The sequence below is a fragment of the Pholis gunnellus genome (assembly GCF_910591455.1).
Source record: "Pholis gunnellus genome assembly, chromosome: 16".
Taxonomy (NCBI): Eukaryota; Metazoa; Chordata; class Actinopteri; order Perciformes; family Pholidae; genus Pholis; species Pholis gunnellus.
This window is the reverse complement of record NC_136543.1, coordinates 11,732,267-11,748,494: the sequence shown is the minus strand read 5'-3', so window position 1 is coordinate 11,748,494 and position 16,228 is coordinate 11,732,267. Positions and strand designations below refer to the sequence as shown.

At 44.6% G+C, this 16,228-nt stretch overlaps 2 protein-coding genes across 3 annotated transcripts; both read right to left on the bottom strand.

Annotated features, from left to right (window-relative positions):
- Positions 1–862: 862 nt before the first annotated feature.
- Positions 863–9,605, bottom strand: sesn2 (sestrin 2). Of its 2 annotated transcripts, none has more exons than XM_079176537.1 (11): positions 8,810–9,605; positions 7,616–7,681; positions 6,890–7,078; positions 4,913–5,095; positions 3,585–3,812; positions 3,263–3,395; positions 3,059–3,174; positions 2,841–2,924; positions 1,633–1,739; positions 1,402–1,546; positions 863–1,150 (listed from the first exon to the last, which is right to left on the bottom strand). In XM_079176537.1, the coding sequence occupies exons 1-11, from the start codon at positions 9,104–9,106 to the stop codon at positions 1,064–1,066; spliced, it is 1,635 nt and encodes a 544-aa protein (XP_079032663.1). In that variant the 5' UTR covers positions 9,107–9,605; the 3' UTR covers positions 863–1,063. The 2 variants fall into 2 exon arrangements, with proteins under 2 accessions (XP_079032663.1, XP_079032664.1); XM_079176538.1 differs by lacking the exon at positions 8,810–9,605 and adding an exon at positions 8,330–8,426.
- Positions 9,606–11,240: 1,635 nt separating this feature from the next.
- Positions 11,241–15,739, bottom strand: matn1 (matrilin 1; the record flags this gene model as incomplete). The annotated part of the gene is made up of 10 exons (XM_079175688.1): positions 11,241–11,287; positions 11,407–11,490; positions 11,596–11,748; positions 11,861–12,092; positions 12,185–12,360; positions 12,505–12,624; positions 13,531–13,753; positions 13,856–14,020; positions 14,130–14,314; positions 15,652–15,739. 10 exons carry the CDS (start codon positions 15,737–15,739, stop codon positions 11,241–11,243), a joined length of 1,473 nt encoding a protein of 490 aa, XP_079031814.1.
- Positions 15,740–16,228: the final 489 nt, after the last annotated feature.

Here is a 16,228-nt window from a genome sequence, read left to right as displayed (position 1 = left end):
CTCTCTGGTGTGAACTACAGGAAGACAGAACGAAATGTGCGACATCCGCGTGCGTATAATCCAAAAATGGGTGTTCACTCTCGTGCGCTTTACTGGCATGTTGCTTTTCTTCTCGTGTTGTTAATATTACTTTTGATCAACACCAGGTCAGTCAGATTCAGCTGTAAGTCAAGTCAGAGGGCAGCTGTGTATTGTCACACCATTACAAATCACCAGAGTGACTTCGCAGAGTGAATTGTGGCGTCATTACACGCTTCTTTTAAGTCTATGTCTCCATCGTGTGGGGAGTCATGGTAACTCCCGCTGCATGTAAATCTCATAATAAAGTCTTGTACTTCCCATTTAAATCAGAATTCAAAAATAAAAAAAGCAGATGATGCAGTCTGATGGTTTCTGCCAAAACATGATGTCCGGACACAACACAGTGTTTACATTTTGATAAAGTAACTTTTTATTGTTTATAAAAATACAAGTTATTTGTTTTTGTTTTCATCTCAGCCTCTGCGTGCCACAAACCGAGAGGACTGAGGCCCAAGTAGTCATGGTGAGGTGAACAGCTGGTATCTGTGGGTGACAGATTATTGGCCTGAATAAACACTTCAATCACGATGATTTAGTTATACCAGACCTTACTCCACCTGCATACCTTACTCGTAAGATATGTGTGTGTGTGGCGGAAACATGTGCAAGATATTCACAGCAACACTTGAGGCTCAATTGGGGGAAACAAAACCTGATTCATTTCAGTGCAAATAAGTAACAAGTTTTAAATATCAGATATCCCAGTCCCAAAGCAGCATCACAACATTAACACTGAAACTGGGGATATGCATAAACAACTATTCACTGTAGTGTGTGTGTGTGTGTGTGTGTGTGTGTGTGTGTGTGTGTGTGTGTGTGTGTGTGTGTGTGTGTGTGTGTGTGTGTGTGTGTGTGTGTGTGTGTGTGTGTGTGTGTGTGTGTGTGTGTGTAAGATTGTCTGTCCATGTTGTGTTCTGCATTGGGTTGTGGTACGTCACAGCTGGCTCAACATTTGCAAAAAAAACGTGCGTGTGTGAGTGAGTCATCTCATGTAGTGTGTGATGGCTCGTAAGGTATAAAGAAGTGCTGCTTGTAGCCGGGCTTCCATCACTATCAGGTTCGCATGAACCTGCAACAAGAAAAAAAACAAAGAAATGACCTTCAGGTTACTAGATGATACACTTTTAAGTCCCGTCTGTAATTGAAAATCTCATTCTCCAATGACATTTTTAAAAAAAAAAGGAAGGAAAAAGAGGAAATGTCAAATCATTCATTCTTTGTTCAGAAGGTACCAAATAGAGATGTGTTAAAATGTCAAATGATTCATTGATTGTGGCTGAAGAGGCCGGGTCAGGTGTGCGTGTTTGCACACGTTTGTACCTTTTCGGAGTGTCTGAAGTGTCTCCAGAATGCGTGGTAAACACAAGCCGTGGTCTGCTCGGGGTGACAGGCCATGGTCTTAACAAACACCTTCAGAGAGCGCTCCAACAGCACGTTCACGCTGCCGTAGTCATAATCGTCGTAGCTGCACAGGTACAAGAACAAGTTACTGACGCAGCAGAGACAAAACTAACTTTAAAACTTGATTTCATGACTTCTAAGAGCACTGACCGTATCCCGTACAGACAGTGGATGTAGTTCCACAGAGCCTTTCTCAGCGTGTGAGTGTCCACACCTTCATGCATGGCCATCCTGTGGTAGGTCATGTTGCTCACAACCTGCATAGACGAAGTTAAATCTCAATATAATAAGCTCCATCAATCTGATAAAGTCATGTATACAGCATGGGTATTCAATTAAACTTCAAAGAGGTCCGGTCAATGAAATCTCTTTCCAGAAAAGGTGAGAACATTGAGCATTTCCATATCATTTCGCCAACCTCAGCCTCATCTTTTTTGTGTTTTTCCCCACATACTTCATTGTGTATTACAGTATTAATTCCCCAGTGTGTGCTGCTGACCTCTCTGCTGGACCAAAGGGTGTAGACAACTATGCATCTACTACGTTTTTGTGACCCCTTCATACAAAGCGATGAGAGTAATTTAACATTCTCAGACTGTTTAATATAAAAAAAACTGTTTTTCATTCATTAAGAAAATGCAAACATTAGCGAAAAGATAATTCTCTTGCGATCTCAAGGTTGGGAACCAACCACTTGTTTTCCTGACACCAAGTAGTTTCACTTCAAGCGTGTAACGTAGCATGTAGGCTCATTGTGCATCACTCACTTAAAACCTCCTGAAACAGATAGACCAGCCGTGTTATCTAAACATCAGCTGTATTTAGTTACAATTAACTATGTCGTTTGTCTGCCTGAATACATTTTTAAATCCAGTTCAATCCAGGTTGTGCACGCAGCCCCACTTTAAAGACGCACTGCGCAGTTTTGCCCAAAGTGCTCTGTCATTTTTTTGAAGCGTCCTCGCCTGTAGCGATGCGTCTCTGTCGGATTCTCTGCCTTTCTGGGGGGGGTTTTCCTGGTACGTTCGAGGTTACAAACTCGACAGAAAACAGGGTTGAACAGTAGAAAGCAGCATGGAGGCCATTGAAAATGTCACATTGTTTACTTAATACCCACTAATTTGGAACAATGTTCAATGCTTGGACGTGGACAGACGGAATTTGTGGCAGAGATGAAAAAGAAAGCGCCGTAAACTGAGCGTGTCCACCCTGGTGTAATGATAAAAAAACCCTTTGACTACAGCAGAGCCATTCGTCCGTGGAAGGAATGCCGATTGGAACCTTTACTACTAAACATAACATTTATCCAGTGGGAAAGGGGCTTTAGTGTACTTCTACAAGGTTAGAGGTGAGGGTACCTGGAATTTTTCATCCAGGAGCTGGCCCATGTCTGGCAGTAGTCTGTTGACCAGAGAGAAGCCGTGGTCCTCCCACGAGTAGTCCTGCACACATCACACACCAACATCAACAAACACAGGTCTCTGAAACTCAGCGCAAACAATCAAGAAGCACTGTGTATACTGTAAAAAGCCTGAATAAATACATTGGGAATGTGATCTGAACTCGAACACACTACCTGAGCTCTCATGGTGGGTGGCGACTGCTCTCCTTTGGGGGCAAAATCCTCGTATCTGAACTCTGGATCCTCCACCAGACGCAGCACCAGATCAGGTGGGGCTTCTCTCACGACCGCTAAAACAAACACGACAAAGAAGACAAAGTGAGCGAACGAACGTCAAACAACGTGAATGACGCACGGGATGAACACACATGTATTTACTGGTTGGTATGCTCTCGCTCCTCTCCCTCTCAAAGCGAGTAACCATCTCCTCCTGTGTGCACTCTTCCTCCTGCTGCTGCAGCTCCACCATCCTCTGCATCAACACCTCCACCTCCATCGCTCCGTCACCCAACTGGAGTAGATAGAGAGAGGAATTTACGGAGTTCTTTGTTTTTTTGTTGTTTTTTTTAACAGTAAATCAACACTATGTCATGAAACTTCAACTGTTCCAAAACCAGCGCAACTGGTATAACACCACTGGAATTTTTGTTCAGTTTCGACTGGTCAGACATGTGGTAAATAAAACGACTGTTTGACTCACCTCTTGCCTGCCATCCTCGTGAGCGGGGCTATGAGGGCTGTGGGGGCTTCGGAGAAGGTGAATGGGGGATGGAAGTTGGAAAGTATAACCTCCGATGTGGTCGGGTTCAGGGTTCAAGCCGCATCCCCACCCAAAGGAGCAGAGGGAGTGAGCGTGTGCCATCAGGATCACGGCGTGTATGAGTTCAGCCAGTGACCAGCGAGGCTCTGCTCCGGGACACACCAGCTCCTGCAGGGTAGAGGGGCAGGTGTTGGGTAAGTGAGGTATTCTATCATGGGTTTGAGGGTGGTATTGCCCGTTAGTTGGTTGGGGGCCTTCACTTTTAATATATCAACACTTATTGCCATAACATTTTGTACAGACAATTCGTGTTCCCCTCAGCATGAACTGTAATGATTTTGGTTATCCGTAACTTATTATCAAGCACCATCTTTTCATTTCTACACCTGGAAAACTAAGGACATTCACGTCAGCCTCGGCTGCACTTTGTGTTTAGTGCTACAACTGTTAGCTCGGACGTCAGACGGCGGCTGGTGGTCTCGCGGTTTTGCGCTCTACAGCTCACGTCACCACAGTTTCACAAGCGTGACTGAGAACTACTGCGAGCTACTGTAGAGACATGGCGGTGCAACATGGAGGACTCCGTTAAAGAAAAGTGTAGGTATGAAGCCCCTTGAAACTAGTGGAGGACACCCGGGCAATTGGGTTATTTCCAATAGAGAGACAAGCGTTAGATTTACAATATATTTTAGATTTTTTGACATCGAGAGCATAGACTCTTCTTGTTAAGTTATGACCAGCGAATACAGAGGAGGCTAAAATAACACCCGACAATACAGTTTAATCACAAAACAGCAGAAAACGCCACAAAAGGTGAATTACAATAGAATATATTATACTTATCTTTAGTGAGTAATTTCAGATACAGTCAGAAAGCGAATGAATGAGATTAATTTACTATTATATGATGACAAACAGTTTCATTGAATCAGTTTTAATGTTCCGTATTGTTTGAACGGTTACCCTCAGGTCCCCGTTTTAAAGTGCCTGGCATGAGGGCCAAGAGATAAAAGCTTTCCCTCGTTTCTGCTAACACTCACACGTTAAAAGGGCATTTGTATTAAACTGATTGCTCATTTGAACAGATTGCTTTGATTATTTACTTTCAAAACTCCCACTGAACTGAACCACTCTGTAATCTACGTCCTGTTTTTTTTCTTGCCGTCCATCAGTGTCTAGGATTTTGTGTGTTTTGCATGAATCACGTCTGCAAAGTGTCCCCGTCAATAAAGAAGCTGAACTTTTGAGGGCGTAAGTGGGTGTCTGACCTGGATGTGCTGCTGTGTGATGAGCCAGGGCCGGTGTGCCAGCAGCTTGTTGAGTGTTTGCAGGCTGCGGAGTTTGGTGGGAGCGTGTTTGAGGCCGCTCAGCCAGCTCTCCTCCCCTCCAGCGTCGAGGAAGCCCGCGCTGTGCTGCTGCACCAGGTACGAGCAGTGATGTCGAGCTGCGGCCTGCGGAACATAAATCACCCCATCCATTAAAAGCACAGCTTAATCACTGCTCTGTGTATACCAGTGTCATAATGCATAAGAAATGCCCATGCTCATTAATATGAAAAGGGCTCAGAGGTTAAAGCAACACAACTGCATTTCTCCACATAGAGATCATTTTGAGTCTAATGGCATGGCCTTTCTGATGCGAAAGGGCAGCTAATGTGATGAATATATGAGCGTCGTTAAATGTTTATGAGAGGATCCGTCTTTGGCAGACGCTGTCAGTGGCTCACTAGGATACAGTAGCTGAAAAAAAAAACCCTCAAGCAGGGAACGACCTGCCAAGTGCATCTGTCATCTTCTGCTTTGAATAAGATTATTTAACTCACTCCGAATTTTTAGATCGCGGCAACCAAAAAATATATCATGTTTCCTGACTTTTCGATCGCTTTCAAAATGTGCATTTTTGTGCAATAGTTAACTTGAACCACCGTAGTATCTTTAAATGTATCTACATCTATTCATTGAGATATCAGCCGGATCAGTCAGTATTCAGAGATCTCAAAAACATTGACGAGGCAATAACCTGTGACATAGTTCCAAGATGGAGCATCAAAATAAACATGTGGTTCAAGTTGTGAAGGAGTGTTAAATAACTTTTTATTCAAAGAAGAGTAAGATGTACAAACTGTACATGTAGCTCCAACAATAGGTGCATCTGTTGGTCAGGATACCGCTTTCACAGCTCCAGCAAATAAGATTAGCAAGATGTTTGGTTATGGTTCATGAAGGATTAAGGGTTCGACATAATCATTATCGTCAGCGCTTGCTGCTACCGGAGGGTCGCTGCACACATTAACATTCTGCTATAGAAGGAAAAAGAAAACGCTCCGGCTGGTTTGTATTTATTTAAACAAATCACAGTCGTCTTGGGGCTGCAGTAAGCACACGATGCTGCAATGCAAAACTAGACAGCGGAATTGTATTAGCAGCAGCTGTTTCTAACCAGCTATGGCACTGTGAGAGGCTCTGTTGGAAGTGTAGGACAGCAGAAGTGCAGTTCTATCACATGACTCAGTGTGAATGCATCTGTTCACTACAGCTGAACTGACTGTGAGTGGGCTGCAGAGGAAATAGCATTACAGCAATATTAGTATGATCAAATCTATTCATAACTATATTAAGATAAAAGAATGAAACCATAAAAACAATTTGGCACACTTGACTTGGTCACAACAAGAGAAAATAATAGCTGCAGAGTCTGACATTACTTTGGATGTTTAAGCTGTTATTCAAGCCATATCTCGCCTAAACATTACACGGATAGACTCACTGGACCTAACTACAGGCTTTAGAGCATTTATAGCTTTGTCTTTGTTTATGAACACAGATCAGAAAGTTAAAACCTTTAACCGTTATGATTTAACCTGCCGAGTCACAGCTTGCAGGATTTAACTCCACACACCAGGATAACCGACAACAATATCATCTGCTTAAAGTAAAGGACAAGCTTAATGTGTACTAATATTACTTTGATGTATTTGTATTTACCTAGTCCAATAATGTTTGATTGTTATTACTGATTATTAAAAGACAAAAGAACAACCACAACAACAGGCTTTTCTTCAGCCACTGTGACAGAGAGGCACAGCCCTGTTGAGCCGTGTACTCCTATAGACCTCAGTAGTCGTGTTGAATGTAAAGTTTTACCTTCAGGAGAGCACACGAGGCCCTCGCCACGGTCACTGGCATTGATCTGAAAAGCTCCGATAGGTGTCACTAGTTAACAATCATATACTGTGGTTCTCTTACCATAACAGCGATGTAATGTCTCCAGTGACGGGGCAACGGGCCGTCCATCTCCAACAAAGCATGCTGGGTCCTCAGGAAGCAGCTGAGGTAGGCGGGGTGCATTGCCATCACCATTGTGATGTGGTCCACGCGGCCCACTGAAAGGAAAGATTCGATGAGGATGTCCTGGTCCGGCACTTCTTTCAACATCTAAAGAGAAAGAGAAACACAACTAAACTCTCTTTATATTGTTACAATGATTGAGGACACATTGGTAAGGATTCACTTGAAAATGCTGGAAATTAACAGCCTTTAAAAGCTGATGCAACATTTGCACTCTCTCCAGTGGAAAGCTTTGAGTAAGTCACGTATTAAATTTTGAGTCATCAGCTTTTGCAACATGTGTGCGTTATTGCTTGTCTTGATGACATGAAGCAACTGGTGCTGCGGCAGAATAGCTGGCGGCACGTCTGCACTGTTTACCAGGATGCCAGCCGGAAACAAGCCCAGTTCAGTCTTTGGTTAAGACACGGAGGCAAGCTCTGTACCAACTGGTGAAACTAAGTAGTTTATTCAATAAACTTTACATGGCAAATAAGAAATGGTGATCAACAATATACACTGCCCCAATCCTCACGCAATCTTTTGTGATTTCACACGATCACAACATTTACAAACACAAGTGTTTTCTTTTTTTAAGTCGATATCTTTAATAATGGGGTAAATAGATGTACTAGCCATACACACCTCTTTTGCAGGAATAAAGGCACTTGGGCCTGATGCCAGCGCCCGAGGTACTTCAACTCCTTGTTTCTAAGCAGGAAGAAAACAGAGATTTTGGTAAATAACACAATGAAATAACGGCTAATTTAATGCCTGATTAATCTGACAATTATCTTAAATCGTAAATCGTTTGAGCTACTGTATCAAATGTCAGAAAATAATACAGCATGCTTGTTGGATATTGTCCTCAAATTACTTGTTTTGTCTGATAAACAGCCCGAGGCGTAAAGATATTGAGTTCACAATGGCGCAAGACAAGCAGCAAACTTTCACAACAGAGAAGGTGGAATGAAGGCGTGTTGGCCTTTCTGCTCAAAAGAAGATAAATCAATCATCCAAGCAGTTGTTCTGTTGATCGACAAATCGATGAATTGACTTTTTTCAGCTTTACATTGTCTTAAACCGTATACACATTAATCGATCACAATTAAAAAAATGTTTTGAGCAAACAACTAAAGGGTTAGATCTTCTTCAACACTTCAGAATAAATGAATAATACAGATTTTACATATAAATACATGTTATTTGAAGATAAAAGAGAAACCTGCATACAGCTTTAAACCCCATGAACTTGAATAGACTTTACTTAGACTGCAGCAGCTGTTCTGTAACTGGAGAGCCCGTTTCATAACCTTGCAGCCCATGAAATATGTAACCAAAACCACGCATTCAACTCACAGACATCAGAAGGCCGGCACAAAAAAAGTCACCGCTCGTTAACTCCAACAGAGACGACACACGCACTGAAAAAGCCTCCAACACCAGCTTGACTTTATATTCCTAGAATGTGCAGTGAGCTGTAGAGAGGCTCGAGGGGGGGGGTGTGTCTGATGTGTTGTTCGGGTCAGGACACCAGGAGGGGGCGTGTCCAGATAGAGAGGGGGCGTGTCCGGCCTGCTTGTTTGTGCACACCACATCACAGCGGAGTCTTGCGTCACCTCGCACAGTTCAACGTCTGATGAAATATCAAGCAGTCTGATGGAAAGTGCTAATCAGCTGATAACTCTTCACTGATCAGACCGTAACGTTATCGCGAACTGTTATTAAATCATTCACCTATTCTTGGTATTGTATGATAAGCAGCTAAAGCAATAACATTAGTGCTAAACAAAAAAGATAATATTAAGATACTACTATAAATACTATCCCAACATTTACCTGTGCGGTTCGCAGCAGCTCGGTCGCTCTCCCCCGAACCTCTTGCAGTGGACACGACCGGGACAGTCGAAGCAGATTTAAAAGTGTTTGTTTACTCAGCCGGGCCGAACCGCGCCGGTCCGATCCCAAACACGCCAGAACCCCCTGACTGAGCTCCTCCAGAGACGCTGCTCGCTCGTCCTCGTCCTTGCTGCACAGCAGTGCTAAGCTTTTGACAGTCGGGCCAACGTCGGACTCTGACTCGTACCGGTGTCGACCGGAGCCTAGACCCGGTGTGCTGTCTCCGTTGCTCGCCATCTGTTGTTATTGGTCCCAAAACACCTCGAACGGATTCTTGACGCACCCGTGTTGAGCTCGTGCTAGCTACAGTTAGCTCAAGTATCAACCTAACCGTTGCGTTGACGCAAACGTTGGTGTTCCTTTAAATGGCCGGATGCTCGATAGTGTCTGTTGTCAGTTGACTGCGCAATCATCTGTTCCAACAATCATTAAAGCAAACTGACCTTCTTCAAATCTGTCTCGCACACCAGAGACAGTTATCTGTGCTCATACCCTCGGTTACCGGGACCGTAGAGGCGGTCTGCCCCGGTTAGCTCGCTGAGCTAGCCTAGCTGCTGTTAGCAGATGCTGCAGGCTGTAAAACTCAATAACGGCGTTAAACGATGGCTCAGTAGTAATAATAAAAAACACTGAGCCAGCGGTTTGCGTTTTGGACTGGACTCCCAGACTAGAGCACAATGCAAAGTTTAAAATCAGCTTTCATGAAGCACCCAGAGACAATGACAGGCTTCGCTCGCTGGTTTCGTTCAGCTGTTCAGAGTTGAAGAGCTTCTTTTCTCCTCTTATGCAACGTCATTGTGACGTTGTGAAAACTTTTCTCACCAACAAACTGCACTTTAAGGTGAATAAATGTTTCGATTTCTGAACAATTCAACCTTCACTTTCTAACATGTGAATAATATAAAACTTGTTCACCTGTTTGCAGCTTTCTAATAATGACTAATTTGCATGTCTGGAGCAACTGTAGTATTGCCCTTTAATCTATGTATTAATCAATTAAGTATGTAGTCTATAACATGTATGTATTATATGGACCCTGAGTCTGAAATAAAGTTTGATTGATGTCAACACAGATGACAGATCAAAATCATCATACTTACCAGAGCCATAGATTTGCTATGTTCTCCATTTTATAAAATGAAACTGTGAAAAGCAGTAAGTTTACCGTTCTTCTTGACAGGGAACCCCACAAATCCACTCTAGAGTATGGACCCCACTCTGTTTTGGTCCTGATCACTGCCATATGGGAATCATTCGGGTACTTCAGAAAGACTTTATGCAGAATTACGATAAAATTATGAGTGAAAAAGACGTTACGTACTATCTTACACTATTCATTGAAACAGTCCACCACTCTGCTGGGAACACCTGTCAAGCCCTTGTGGTCCTCTGAGCCCACATTTGGGGGACATAAGACTATTCAATGTACTTTTTATACTTATTCATATTTAATTAACTAAAACTGTGTAAACGTAAGAATTGCTTCGTTTCTGTGTGTGCATACAATAGTTTCACAATTTATATTATGTACTTCCTGAATCACCTTTATTTAGGAAAATAAAAAAACAGACATATTTCTTATATTAATTTACCTGTATATATATATTATATACCAAATATGACATTAGATATGTGTGGGGCTAAGAGAAAGATGACAGTGTCAGATAGAAACAGACAAACAAGTGAGGGTGATACGCTGCTCCGTACACAGACTCAAAGCGGTTTGGGGAAATTCAACATTGTGGCAGCAACAAAGAAAAACCCTTCAGTGTACCGTCACCGTTTCCCTATGAGGGAAGACTTTTATTAACAAACACACAGGCTGGCTATGGAGCATGACCTTTGGAGCACACACAAATGCGTGGTCCCCATGGCAAACCGGCGCTTCGTGTCCCAGGAGACCCAAGGGTGGAGGAGGTAACACCGAGAGAAGAGGAGGGGGCAGAGGTAACACAGAGAGAGGAGGAGGCAGAGGTAACACACAGAGAGGAGGAGGGGGCAGAGGTAACACAGAGAGAGGAGGAGGCAGAGGTAACACACAGAGAGGAGGAGGAGGCAACACAGAGAGAGGAGGAGGGGGCAGAGGTAACACAGAGAGAGGAGGAGGAGGCAACACAGAGAGAGGAGGAGGGGGCAGAGGTAACACAGAGAGAGGAGGAGGAGGCAGAGGTAACACAGAGAGAGGAGGCAGAGACAGAGGTAACACCAGAGAGGAGGAGGAGGCAGAGGTGGTTTGGGAGAGCTCAGGATACAAGTAGAGGTCAGGGTTCACACTCACATGGGTTTCTCTTCAGTATTTTACAGGAAGTAAAAGGTGTTTGTGTGTGTTTGTGGGTGTGCGGATGTATAGGAAAGAGAGGGATGTGAGTCCTCAGACGATTTTGTTCTCCAGCAAGGCGATCCTCTTCGACATACCGTCTAGTGAGATTTTGTCAAGGAAATGCAACAATGAAGACAAAGACACCAAATATGATAACTACATTATAACCCTCCCTCCAAACATCGTATTCTCACACCGTTTCACTCATTGTAAAGGATATATTTCTTTGTTAGTGCCTGCAGGGCATCTTCTACTTTCTTTTGGAACTTTACGAGGGTGTCACATTCACAAGGGTCCTCCTCTGTAGGAACAGAAAGTGCAAGTTCAAGTTCTGGGTTATTGTACCAGTATGTAGTGAAATTACTTGTTTGTAGATGTATGCTTGTATTTAATGATCATGTGAGACCTTTACAGATGTTAATCTGCAGCTTCTTGGCGATGTGGGACATGGCTTTGAAGTCAGCAGTGTAGAAGTAGTGCTCTCCAGTCGGCTCAGAGGCGATCTCTTTCAGCTCATTCTCCACTGCGTTGCCCACTCCAACAGCGTACATCTTCAAACCTGCAACATAAACACAGACAGGTTTCCCCTCATCTGACTGGTAAAAGTAGGGTTTGGATTCTACTTACACTACACCCATGCATTAAGGAGTGATCCATCCTCTCCCTCTCACCCTGCTTCTTGGCCTTCTTGGCGGCTTCTACGATGTAGTCCTGGCTGCGTCCGTCAGTGAAGACGATGCCCACCATGGCGACTCCAGGCCGGGCGCCCTGACCGGCGCTGAAGCTGTTGTCTGTCAGATAGCGGAGAGCCTGCCCTGTCATGGTTCCCCTCTCCATGTAGGCCATCTTCTTCACAGCTTCCTTCAGGTCCTTCTTGTTGTTGTAGCGGCCCAGGGGGAACTCCTGCAGGAGGGAGACGGAAACATGACGTTGACGCGTACGAGAGGAAGGTTGAATATTAGGTGGACACTGAAATGGCAAACACAGACACGTGCCTGTCGGACTGAGCTGGAGTACTGGACCAGTCCAACGTGAGCCTTGCTGTCAGAAACATCCAGTTTGTCGACGATCTGGTTGATCCACTTCTTGACCAGCTCAAAGTTCTCTGGACGCACGCTCTTAGAGCCGTCGATCAGGAACACCACATCTGTCGCCGCGTTGCTGCAAGCTGCTGATGTCAGACACACAACAGGGCATGTTAGTCTGGTAGCACAATTGCTGCGCTTGGACAAATACCTTCACACACACACACACACACACACACACACACACACACACACACGCGCGCACACACACACAAACACACACTCACCACTGCAGCTGCGACCATTGTCCATGAGGGTAAAGCCATCTTTGCAGGCACACTTGTATGATCCGGGGGAGCTGATGCATACCTGCTCACAGTCATGATCCCCAGTGGCACACAGGTCCGACACTGTGTGTGTGTGCGTGCACAACACACACAGTAGAATACATGTTGAGGCACACACACACACAGAGGGAGGGGGGAGGGGGGGGATTGGGGTTAGGAGGAGAGAATGAAACTATGTCAGTTTGAAAACGGGAAAATCTAGCTTTGATTTTTAATGATCCACTGTGACCTGCAGCCAACAGTTTAGAATATGTGTGGACGGCGCATGAATCCAGTGGATCCTTAAAACAAACAGGTGGAGAAGATTGGAGTAGCCTCAAATAAACAAGATCCGTTTTGTCTGTCTCTAAATGTGAGGCACAGGCTCGTCCAATAACAGTCCAACACTGTGGTCATGCAGCGCTGCCCTTGGATGAAACATCTGCAGCGAGACCGGCTGCTGCGTAGTGAGCGGCAGGCAGCAGGCAAAACTGCCGCAGACTGGGAGAGCCAAGGGGGCGTCAATAATTAGAGGTTTAATGATTGTCACTAATGGATCGGTAATTACACAGAGATCAGTCTCGCCTCTCGGTTATGCGAGTGTTGACTGAAGAACAGGAGCACATTTCGTTCCTAAAGGTTGTTCCTGCTCTACATGCCCTCGTGCAGTGGGAGTATTTAATGAGTTTGAACGGTTGAATGAATAAACTGTAGTCTTATTGAGGGAGAGCAGAGGAGCAACATGTAGGAATGAAAAGATGACAGTCCTGTCACCTTACCCTCAGTATAGGGCGGCAGCTCTCTCCACAGTGATGAAGGATAATGACCCACTCTGACAGGGATTCTTCTCAACCATCTTTTCCTGTTTCCATCACTACAGACTAATCACAGTTTTCTGCACCTGTCCCTCTAACCTTAACAATAAAGCCCTCATCCTTCCTTCCTTCTTCTTCTCCCACTTCCTCTTTCCTCTTCCTCCGCCCATCTTACCACAGAAGGCCTCCTGGAACTTCTTGGTGAGCTTCTCGATGACGCTGTAGCTCTCCACGTAGTCCACGTGGTCATCCAGAGGATCACTGGCCATCTGCTTCAGAGTGCTCATGTCCACACGTCCCACGCCGATGGCAAAAATCTCAATACCGGCATCACGTGCACGCTGGGCCACATCCTTCACGCTGTCCTGGGGACGCCCGTCTGTCACAATAATGGCAACCTGCGAAGGACGAGGATCAAAATAAGATTAAAAAAGAGATGATCATAATGATGGGTTATATGTCGAGTTGCGTGTGTGAATGCATGTAAATGCGTGTCTGACCTTGCTGATATCAGGAGATTTGACACGAGCGCCCTCGGCCTCACTGAAGGCCACATTCATGGCAAACTGGATGGACAGACCAGTCATTGTTCCAGTGGACAGGGGCTCGATCTTGGTCACAGCCTTAATGAGCCCGGCTTTGGTGCGGTGTGTCTTCAGGGACACCTACGGTTGCGTAATAACAACAAGGTCAGTAATATCAAATACTGTTGACAAATGAATAAAAACTGTTCAGTGCTAGCGAAGGCTAGCGAAGGCCAGCGGAGCTCCGTACCTCGTTCTTGACGCGGCTGGCATAGTTGACGACTCCCACACGGGTGGCGTTGGGTCCAACATCCAGCCCCTCGATGACCTTAGCCAGGAACACCTTGACCTGCTCAAACTCTGAAGGCCGAACGCTCCGACTGCTGTCGATGATGAACACAATGTCTGTGGGACGCGTTTTGCACAAACCTGCCGCTACACATGAAGACAGGAGGACAGAAAGAAAGATTATTATGGATTCTTCTAATAATAGTTTTCATAACACTCCACATAATGGTTCAGAAATGTAGATGGATAAAAGAAAAAGAAAATTGATGAAGAAGTGAGAAAATAGGGGGAGGGTGGGAGGACCATGGGGAGAATGGAGGTATTGAGAGGAGAAGGGAGGCTGGTTAGAAAGTAGAAGGAAACAGAAAAACAGGATGCAGGGAGGCAACAGGGGTGGAGGAAGACGAGGGTGGAGGAAGAGGCGGAGAAAGGCACGGCAAAGATCAAGATTATTAGATAATAATATGAATAAAAATGAATAATTATTAAATTAAATTATTAGATTAAAATCTGAACAAAATCAGCAAGAAAGTGAGATGTGGCTGGAAGCTCAGAAAAAGTGACTCTTGAGTTAAGATTTTCATTATATTAACGTTTTTGCTGAAAAAGCTTTAACTGTTCAGCTGCAAACACCCAATGGAGCTAACTAATGAGTGTGAAAGACAAAGATCTGTTTTGTGATCATTTGTGGTCATAATAATAATAATAAAACAGTTTGAATCAGGGAGGATGTGTTGGATTTTTAGTGAGGGTCCAGGCTCAAGTGTCCGTTTAACAGTACTGATCTCCCTTCTCACCCTTCACCTCTCTCCCTCCCTTGAGTTTTTTCTCCAACCAACTTTTATATCACACACACACACACACACACACACACACACACACACACACACACACACACACACACACACACACACACACACACACACACACACACACACAACGTACCAACTACCAAACTCCAACCTGTCATCTACACACCAGCAACAACACCAAAAACACTTTAATATAATGTCAAATGTCTTTAACACTGGCTGACTAATCACTTCAAATCAATAAATACCCAAAGACACTGAAAACGTATTATATTCTTTTGTAATTATACTGACTAAATTCAATTTAAAACATGACTAAATGTATTAAATACTTAACTTTTTCCATTACTCTCCTTCAATTCTGTTCCCTCTGTGAATTTATTCCACTCTACAGCAAAGCAACTGGTTAACACACATCACACCGTCCCTGGATTTATGGACAAGAATGAACTCAGACCAGAGGGATATTCTTCTAAAACGCTGTTTCCTCTGTATTTACGTCGTACTTATTCATCTTATGTCAATTTTGTGAGTTACTTTCCACTGGAGATATATATTTTTGAGGACAAGGAGTGAAAAGAGTATTAGATGTCAGGTATCTCACCATCAAAGACTCTGAGTCCTCAACCGGCATTAGAAACAACTTTTAGGGTTAAAGGTCATCGTTCTTACCCATGGCGGCGGCCGTGCGGAGGTCCACGGTGGCCTGAGCCCCCATGAGGACGAGCAGCAGCAGGAACAACGGCGGGGTAGGCGTCATGGTGACAGCGACAGAGGGGGTCCGAGCGTGTCCAGAGACAGTCCTAGAGTGAGAAGCCAGAAAGGAGACGGAGCAGGGCAAAGGGAGTTCCAGGAGAGAGGATGGCCACAAAGTGAGACTGAGTGACTCTGAGCTGCAGGTTATCAATGCAAGTGCTTCACACACTCAGCCCAGAGACCGCCGCCACCCCCCCTCTCTCTCTATAGTGGCAGTGTATGTATGTAGGTGTGTGTGTGTGTGTGCGTGTGTGCGCGCACACGTGGGTAAGAGAGGGAAATACCTGCTCTGGGAGGACCTAAAAAGGGAGGGCAAGGAAAGACAAACACACCTTGATATGGCTACGATGAACAGGTTTGTGTGTGTGTGAGAGAGAGAGTAGTATAATATGTGTTGTATGCATACTCGAGAACCTGAGCGTGTACAGTATGTATGTATGTAGGGGTGTGTGTGTGTGTGTGTGTGTGTGTGTGTGTGTGTGTGTGTGTGTGT